Here is a 9552-nt window from a genome sequence, read left to right as displayed (position 1 = left end):
AACCCTAACCCTAACCCTAACCCTAACCCTAACCCTAACCCTAACCCTAACCCTAACCCTAACCCTAACCCTAATAACCCTAACCCTAACCCTAATAACCCATGCCGATGTGCCGTTCGACGTGCCAATCAATGAGCCATTCAGTGTGCCGTTCGCCGTGCCATTCAGTGTGCCATTGACCGTGCCGGCTCGTGTGCCATTCCATGTGCCGTTCAATGTGCTGTTCAATGTGCCATTCAGTGTGCCGTTTGATGTGCCATTCAGTGTGCCGTTCACCGTGCCATTCCATGTGCCGTTCAATGTGCTGTTTGATGTGCCATCGACCGTGCCGGCTCGTGTGCCATTCGCCGTGCCATTCAGTGTGCCATTCAATGTGCCATTCACCGTACCATTCGGTGTGCCATTCCATGTGCCGTTCAATGTGCTGTTCAATGTGCCATTCAGTGTGCTGTTTGATGTGCCGTTCGCTGTGCCGTTCAATGTGCCATTCGATGTGCCGTTCGCTGTGCTGTTCAATGTGCCATTCGATGTGCCGTTCGATGTGCCAATCGTTGTGCCATTCGACATGGCATTTGATGTGCCGGCCTGTGTGCCAATCGGTGTGCCAATCGGTGTGCCATTCGATGTGCTGTTTGATGTGCCGTTCAGTCTACCATTTGACATGCCATTCACCGTACCATTCGGTGTGCCATTCCATGTGCCGTTCAATGTGCTGTTCAATGTGCCATTCAGTGTGCTGTTTGATGTGCCGTTCGCTGTGCCGTTCAATGTGCCATTCGATGTGCCGTTCGCTGTGCTGTTCAATGTGCCATTCGATGTGCCGTTCGATGTGCCAATCGTTGTGCCATTCGACATGGCATTTGATGTGCCGGCCTGTGTGCCAATCGGTGTGCCAATCGGTGTGCCATTCGATGTGCTGTTTGATGTGCCGTTCAGTCTACCATTTGACATGCCATTCACCGTACCATTCGGTGTGCCATTCCATGTGCCGTTCAATGTGCTGTTCGATGTGCCATTCAGTGTGCCGTTTGATGTGCCATTCGATATGCCGTTCAATGTGCCGTTCAATGTGCTGTTCGATGTGCCATTCAGTGTGCCGTTTGATATGCCATTCGCTGTGCCGTTTGATGTGCCGTTCGATGTGCCGTTCGACATGCCATTCACTGTACCATTCACCGTGCCATTCACCGTGCCATGCGCAGTGCCGGCCTGCCACGCTGTCAACTGGTCAATGAATGGCATCGCCAGCCACATATACCACACCACCAACTCCCCGACCGCCCGTGGCACATACCGGTGGATCAGCTTGCTGTCGTTGCTCGCATGGAAGCCCTTGTGGTATGCAGTCACCAGTGTCACCATCCCATCCTCAATGAACACATTGCGGAATTGGTTGTTCGGCGTGTTGACATACTGCACACTGAGCAGCTCGGGGGCCCGTGCCGGCTGCCCCGCCGTCATATGGATGGCCACGGCCAGTTTCTCCTTGAACCGGGCCACCCGGGCCAGATACTGTGCCACCAATGGGCAGTGGATCGCCCCCGGCGCATGAATTGCTGCTGCACGGGGCGCTCTGTGCGCAGCCGCTGGATCATCCACCACCGGCCATCCACGGGCCACCGGGTCCGGCGATCATGCAAAAAGTTCCAGCCCGGGTGCCCCTGGGTGGGATCATCATACAAGCCCTGCCACGGGATGGCGGGCAGCGGCATGGTGCTTGGGGTGTGGGCGCTGCTGGAACCATCGGCAATACATAATAGTTCACACAGCAGCTCCCGTGTGGCCCCAACCAGCCTGTGGATGAACCCACGGAATTCACCCATCGTGAAATGCAGATCCTTGTACAACAGCTCATCGGCTCCCATCCACGCCACATGGCCCGGCGCCGTGCTATTGTAATGGATCTTCAACCCATATGTGCGCCAGTCGAGCAATGTCTGCATGGGCCCATGGGTGCCACGGATCATGAAGCGGCTGACCATCTGCTGCACATGGTCATGAAATGACGGGCGATCGTGCACTGTGGTGGGGGTGGAGCGTGTGGGACTGGCACTATCACAGCCCTCATCGATATCGGCCAGTTGGGCATCTGCACTGGCCAACGGCCATGCTATTGGGCTAGCCGGTGTGCCATTTGGAGTGCCATTCGGAGTGCCATTCGGAGTGCCATTCGGAGTGCCATTCGGAGTGCCATTCGGAGTGCCATTCGGAGTGCCATTCGGAGTGCCATTCGGAGTGCCATTCACTGTGCTAGCCTGTGCCTGCCACATCTGAATAATGTCCCCCACATGGGGATCCAACCACAGTGCCTTCTGCACCACCATGAACCGCGCAAGCTTGATCATCCGCGATAAAATGGGGGGGTAACTGTCGGGATCACGCCACCCAGTCTCCCCCCAGCCGAGCACCGCCATGGCACACACAAGGGGGCTTTCATATTCATGGGCACGGTGGCGCTGGTTGAGCAGCTCAATGCAAAACTCCAAGCAGGCACGCTCCATTGGGCTCATCATCCATGCCGGCTCAGTGCTGCCTGCATTGCCAGTCTCCTCTGCTTCTTCCACATGCTCGGGGCTCACCCCATGCCCCTCGGTGGCCCGATAACTGCCGGGGTTCCCACCCTGCTCTAGGATCCGACCGGCCCCGGGGAACATATGGACCGCCCGAGCCCGGGCTCGATGGGGCGCCTGTTGGGGCCTCGCCATGGTGGGCATGGCAAGCTGCCACAAGATCTGCCACTTCCGCTGCTGCCGCGCGGTCATCCCATACACGGGCAGCGGACCACACCACTCCCGCATGCCCTGTCCGGCCTGGGTGGCCTGTGTGCGTGCAATGAAGCCCAACACTTGCTGCCACGCCTGCACATGCTTCTGGACACTGGTTTCATCCATGTACGCCTGGAGCGGCCGGTATGGGGTCTGTCCGGCCTCGGTCCGGGCCGCCTCCATACAAATGCCGGTTCCACACCGCTGCACGGTCTGCTGGCTCCGCCGGGCCAACTGGCCCATGGCATTCCAAATGGCCTGGATGGCCTGTTCAATGGGATCCGGGGGCTCCTCGGGGGGCGCTTCCACCAGCCGGAGCAGGTCCTGGGGGTGCACACCTTCCAGGTATCGTGCCCACCCGGTCCGGCGGAGCCACGGGTTAGCATCGGTGATCCGATCGGCCTGGATGACGGCCTGTTGTTCCTGGGCCGTTCGAGCCTGATCCCATGCGGTGATGATGGCATCGACAGCCCATTGGGCCTGGTCCGCGGGGGGCGGTGGTGGTGGTGGGTGGCCCTCTGGGAAGCGGATATGGATGTAATGGGACCCCGGGCCCGATGGGAAGATCTGCTGCCACGCTACAGTGGTGAATGAACGCCGGAGCTCAGCGGCCCCTTGTGTGCGCTCTCTCTGGCCAACCCGGCCACGGCGGGTCTGTTGGGACCATTGATGGACCTGGCGCCAGTGCTTTCGCATGGTGTCCATGCTGGATGCCACATAATGGCACGGGGGGTCCTGTCGTTGGCATAACAAACCATTGGGTTCACAGGGGATGATGGGCAGCGGGTCGTTCAATATGCATGGGATCTGGATGGCCGCACTGTCCTGTTCAATATCCTCCCACTGTCGGATTGCCTGAGCCAACTGGTGGGCGGATTGATGCTTGAACTGATGCTTCCGCTTCAGATGTCGCTCGACCTCCACCGGTCGTACGCCATGCTTGCACTGGCGACAGATCATCACTTGCAAGCTTGGGATCTTCTGGAACAGTTCATTCTCCATGGCTGCTCTATCCCATGAATGGGTGTAGTGAATGATGCTGTGAAATTCGATGAATTGAATCAGTGAATGACCCCCGAATTCGCCGGGTCGATCATGGCGGCGGAATGGCGATGGTCAGGCCACACCCCAACAAATCCGTGCGCCAAAACCGGGCATCGTTCTACCCACACCACACCGTCATTTTGGGCGATATGGGGCCCCCGAGCGAGCCAGATATAAAGCAGGGGCCGGTCTATAAGCTGTGAAAATTTCAGCTCAATTGGGCCACTCCCGGGCACACAACCCGGTGTAAGCTCCAGACCGACCGAGCGTCAAGGCTCCAGACCGACCGAGTGTCAATTGCCATTTTCGCCAGCCAATCAGCGCCCGATTTCTCCGAACCCCTAATTCGGACATGCGCATATTCGTCCAACCCCTCTGGGTTAGGTCTGCCAAATATCAAATTGATCCTTGTTCCTTCCTGCATATCCACCATCAACTGTTATCCAATGATTCCATCCTAACCCTGTATCATCACGTGAGGCTGATACGGCAAGGTCTGTAACAGACTGGCTCCTGAGAGCACGTGACATCTTAGCCATGTCCATTCGCCGGTCTGACTCCTCTTTCCGGGGAACTCGATATCGCTCTCTTTGTTCCTTCTTCTCAATTTGTCGATCACGTCGCTCCATATCAGCTTGGTGGATGGGATCAGGCTTGGAATGCTGAAGAATCTGCTTTGGAGCCACCAAGTACTGTTTGCACTGGATTTCATCCAAGAGGCTTCGCTGCTCTGGCCATACCAGCTTCCGGTGTTTGACGTTCAACCACACATCCTGACTGTCAAACCACTTTCGTCCAACAATCACATCATGCTGTCCCAAATTAGCAATCAGAAAAGGTTGGTTCAAGAACCGCCGCCCATCAATAAGCAAGTGACAAATAATGGCATGAGTAATTGTTGAGCCAGTTCTTCCGTCATAACCCTTTGTTCCTATGGGTGTATCAAGTCGTCGTGTTGGGACTCCAAAGAACTTTGCTAATCCAACTGCTCGTTGGGTGTCCATAAAGAGATAACCATTTGCTCCAGTGTCAGCCAGGGTCGTCAGAGGGATACTGATTCCATTGTAAGCTATCTGACTATTCACATTGAATCCCTGTCCCCCAATCAGTTGACTGAGATCTAACTCGCCTAGGTTGACATCATCTAGGCCCAGGTTGGAGACTTTCTCCTGGGCTAGACTTTTCCCACATTGTCATTCATTTCATTCACAGGTGCTTTTTGCTCAAGTTCCTTCAGTTCAGAGGTTGAGGTCTTGGTAGGACAGTCACGAGCGAGATGTCCATGTTCCTGACAATGGAAGCATCGGCCTTCCTTCATCAATCGGTCACGTTCAGCATTGCTCGTATGTGGGGTGGTGCTCCAGGATGGGGTCAGTTCTTTCTTGAAGGTGGTCCCAGTTCGACTAATTCCCTTGCTCATATCCTTGTTGGGGCTGAACGTTCAATTCTTCTGAGTCCGGTGGTTGATAACTTCAAGTCGGCTTGCAGTCTGGGAGACAGCGCTGGAGAATTCCTGAAACGTTCCATCACCAATGCTGCTGGAGATGCACAGCTCTTGGAGCTTGGTCGTCAATTTGGTGTAGAGCTCATCCTTCCAATCATCCTCAGCGACGCCCGCTTCAGCTGCAAGGTAAAGGAATTCAGAGAAAAAGTCATGAAACTTGTCACTGTTCTTCATGTATAACTGTTGGAATTGGTGCTTTGCAGTGGTGACACGGTTTGGATCATCATAGATTGTTTTCAGGTGATTGAGCATATCCTTTGAGTCAGTATATGGGTTTATTGCATCATCTCGCATGCGTGGAGTGATGTGTTTCCAAGCTTTACCATCACATCGACTAGCCACATATGCTATACGAAGTTGAGAAGTGTCAAAGTGGTCTGCATTGGCAGTAAGCTTCTGAGACATCAGGAGCAGCCAGTCTTCGAATCGGGGCTCCTTTCCATCGGTAAGCATTGGGGGATCTGGGATCTTGGTGGATTTGCTGTTGATGGGCATTGGAGAGGCTTGACGGCCACTGGCACTGTCCATCACCAGTCGGGCAATTTGGCTCCCAAATGCATCACGTTCAGCGTTCACATCAGTAAGTTGCTTCTTGATATCTTGGAGTTGTCCCTTCATCTCTTCCGTTTCACGGCGCAGAAGCGCAATTTCTCCATCCTTGGTTTGTCCTCGGAGCTCTTCTTCAGCAAGACGGACCTTATGGTCATCAAGACTGTCATCATATCGTTGATGAGTTGCTCGGAGCTTCTCATACAACCATTCTGGCCCTCGGAGACATATTGCAAGAACTCCTCCAAGGTCATCATGCGTTGTTCTTCATTCTCATCTCCATCAATAAGGATGGGGTTCTGTCGGTTCTCCTGTTCAGTATTGGTATTCGTTTCGTTTCGGTTGGCTCTGGTAGAGGCAACGGTGTTTCTTGGGCGAGGCATGTCTGCTGGTTCGTTGTATCGGTATCGGTATCTATCAGTCGGTCAGAGGGGCACACTACTTTGGCTCTACGATCGCTGGATCGAGCCAATGAAGTAGATGTGTGAAAAGAAGAAGAAAAAAAGCGAGATTCGATATTAAGTCACGGGCTCGGAATAGTAGATAATAACGAACTGAGTTCCTATCTAGACTATTGTAGCCATCAACGAGAATATCGAATCTGAAGAAGAAAAGAAAAGGAAGAAGAGTCCATTTACACAAAGAAGCCTTATATATGGTTGTGTGTGGCCTCGCTAAGCAGCTGTTTGTCTCGATTGCTTTCATGGCATTGTTTGCCATGTTGACAATGAATGTTCATGAAAGCACTGAGCTGAGCCGTCACAATCTTGAAAAGAACCATTTATAGCAACACAAAGGCTGATTCTGGTTAGTGGGAACTGTGGGATACTAGAAAAACATAAGGCCTACCGAATACTATAGTATCTCTTGATCCTGTTGGAGTCACTCGTTCTCCGCTCCGGTGGTCGTTTCTCTAGGCCTATCCCGAGGTTTTTGTATCGTTTGGGAGTGTTTTCCAACCAATACTGTGTAAAGGCGTGCCAGTGCACCCTCCGGGCTGCGCGCTTGGTCGCTGCTAATGAGGCAGGTGGTAGGGGGAATCCCAGGGGGTAAATACGTGTAAACACCGACCTATATAAAGATCCCCTGGCCTCGGTAATCGGGCCGACTATTTGTCCGATAGATCCTCATCAGTACCCAGCGGGTCACGTGCCTCACCGCCCCCGCTTTCTGCCCGGTAGTCATATAGTTAGCTGAGCCGATAGACCACCCATCCAATCAACGACGCTTGCCCACTAAAATACGATAAGGTCTGTAACACTGAGTCATCAAGTTATGCTTCCCAGTTAGGCAGAATTGTGCACTGAATGGGCCAAAACGGGCTCAGACGGGCGGGCCATGGGCGGGCGGTTCCGAGGTCTAGTGGCGTCACTAAGAGCGCCGAGTTTCCGCTCAGCTGCAAGAGGTTTTGGCAGGTCCTCTTCCGTATTCCCTTTATTCCAGGTTGCAAAAGGGCAATCAAGGCATATTGAAACTATAATAACTTCGCCCTCGCTGTCAACAATATGTGTTGTCTCATTCATGGCGTTATTTGCGACCCCGAGAAAGCCAGAGGATACGAATTGTCAAAACCAGATAAAATTTCGTAGCGAATCAAAGACCCAAGGAAATCTGACTTTAACTAACTAATTCCGATTTGAATTATCCTCATCTTTTCATAACGTGGCTCTGTGTAAGTGGTCAACTGCCAATTGAGAAGGTCTTGACCATCTTGCTAAAACAGGGATTAAGCGCACGATGTAATTGGGCCATCCTGTAAGGCAGCATTGCATATCATAATACAAAGAATACACGTAATATAGATATTATGAATAAAATCCTGTTTATAGTGAATGCAAATGATATTATAAGACCATTATGCAATGTCTACCTTAGAGTCTAGTTTAAAAACAGTGCCCCTCACATTATTATCGTAAATCTTAGCATTGTTGCCAGAGTATTGTATTGTCTTCATGGAGTATGGTAAATTATGCTACTAAGATTAATTATGGTTGAAGACACTGAAGGCAACATTCTACGGTGTAGCAATACCAATTTCTTGATACAGATTCTTAATAGGGAAGCGGCGTGCATATTATAACGCTGATACTAAGTTTGGTGGTTGCACATATGAGCAAGCAGTCCGCCACACGCATACCCAAAACAAATACTCATGCTTGTCCTTCATCCACGGAGACGCTTCGAATTACTCTTTGGTCTTCTGGAATGTTGTTGTCGGCCAAGTAGGTTGTCGCTTGTTCAACAGTTGGGAAACCCTTGAAAAGGGCACGTTTATACCCGTTGACTAAAGTTTTCGTCTCATCCCTACAATATACTGTTAGCAAAAGTACGTAGACGCTGAGGGAGTAATCACACTCCCAAATGTTAGTAAATAGCTTACCAAGACAAGAAAATGCCTGGGGCAGGAGGGCGGCCCTGAGCAACAGCGTAGAATTTCTGTGGAGGCATGAGCGAATTCAAATAAAACAAAATCGCGGATTTTAGAAAAGACGAAAAGAGATGTACAGAATATCAGTTAGTATGGACTCTTCTTACACTGGAACACGGTTATGAATATAAGAATATCTATCATAGAGACAAAGAGGGGATGTGACGTGGCATTCATGAGATCAGGCATCAGCGCTAATCGAAACCGGTAACTCTTGAAATCCTGCAAACCATCGACTCATCATCAAACCTACCTTTCTATTTAATATGGCGTTAATCAAAGCTGATACAATGGCGAAAGTAGAAGGTTGCATATCCCTTGTGATCAAGGCATAGACATATAAAAACATAACTTATCTCTATTTTAGCCTGAGCAACATGTTCTTCTGTTGTGTATAACGGTGAATCCTGGCCTAGTCGGGCCATTGAAGGAAGATAGGCTCACTGGGGATAACTCGATAAGAAAGGCTTGCTAAGGGTCATTGGGCTAGCCTTCACGATGCGGCCAGCAAATGACCAGGATGTGCCACTTGTGGGGTATATTCTAAGCCAGCGAGCCCAGCGAACCGTTCCAATTTTAATACTGCCTCTCAGTCTGGTTGTTGTCAATGATAGTTTATTTACAATGTCTCTCTTTGTGGCCAACCAGTGGTCAAAGTTGTATCGTATGTGGGTACCGGATTAATGCACAGCGAGCCACAGCCTGCCACAGCGAAATGTTTCCAAAGTCAGCAAGCCTAACCGATCGTTGACTGCCACATCGAAGATGTGGGGAAGATATTCGAACCTTCTTGATACTTATCAAATCTCAGAGAGATTCTTTCAGCCTGGCCTTAACAAATTCAAACCCGTGTTGCCACGTGAAAAGCCATTTAAGAGTATCGCCGTAGGATTTATGAATATGTTGACTCTAATGTCTTGGTAAATGCATTCTCCCGAGATTTTCCCATTGCCCCTCCTTGAACAATATTAGCTTCTACCTTTGTCATAGTTTTCCAAGGTGTAATTCTTATGACGGTCCCGTTCAATATAAAATATATTGATAGACTATCTCGCGAAATACTAGCATTAGGAGGAAAGAAGAAAGAACGCTATCACGCTGTGCCTGCCAGCTGTGATGGCTCAGTGTCTCAGTGAAAGACATCAACAAACAATGCCACCTGAGCAAACAAAGAAAAGCACTTAGCGAGGCCACACAGCACTCATATAAAAACCCCTTTTCCCGTAGATAGAATTCCTCTTCCTTTTTCTTCCCCAGATTCG

At 51.0% G+C, this 9552-nt stretch overlaps 3 protein-coding genes across 3 annotated transcripts; 1 reads left to right on the top strand and 2 right to left on the bottom strand.

The window, feature by feature from the left end:
- Window positions 1–91: 91 nt before the first annotated feature.
- On the bottom strand, window positions 92–3767 carry ACHE_21471S (uncharacterized protein; the record flags this gene model as incomplete). The annotated part of the gene is made up of 3 exons (XM_043275558.1): window positions 92–220; window positions 277–1573; window positions 1621–3767. 3 exons carry the CDS (start codon window positions 3765–3767, stop codon window positions 92–94), a joined length of 3573 nt encoding a protein of 1190 aa, XP_043134535.1.
- Window positions 3768–5085: 1318 nt separating this feature from the next.
- On the top strand, window positions 5086–5493 carry ACHE_21470A (uncharacterized protein; the record flags this gene model as incomplete). Its single annotated transcript, XM_043275557.1, has 1 exon — window positions 5086–5493. One exon carries the CDS (start codon window positions 5086–5088, stop codon window positions 5491–5493), a length of 408 nt encoding a protein of 135 aa, XP_043134534.1.
- Window positions 5494–8012: 2519 nt separating this feature from the next.
- ACHE_21469S (uncharacterized protein) lies at window positions 8013–8310 on the bottom strand (the record flags this gene model as incomplete). The annotated part of the gene is made up of 2 exons (XM_043275556.1): window positions 8013–8166; window positions 8243–8310. The coding sequence occupies 2 exons, from the start codon at window positions 8308–8310 to the stop codon at window positions 8013–8015; spliced, it is 222 nt and encodes a 73-aa protein (XP_043134533.1).
- Window positions 8311–9552: the final 1242 nt, after the last annotated feature.

The sequence above is a fragment of the Aspergillus chevalieri genome, chromosome 2 (assembly GCF_016861735.1).
Source record: "Aspergillus chevalieri M1 DNA, chromosome 2, nearly complete sequence".
In the NCBI taxonomy this organism is placed as follows: Eukaryota; Fungi; Ascomycota; class Eurotiomycetes; order Eurotiales; family Aspergillaceae; genus Aspergillus; species Aspergillus chevalieri.
Note: the sequence above shows the minus strand (reverse complement) of the source record. Positions and strands in the feature narration are given on the sequence as shown.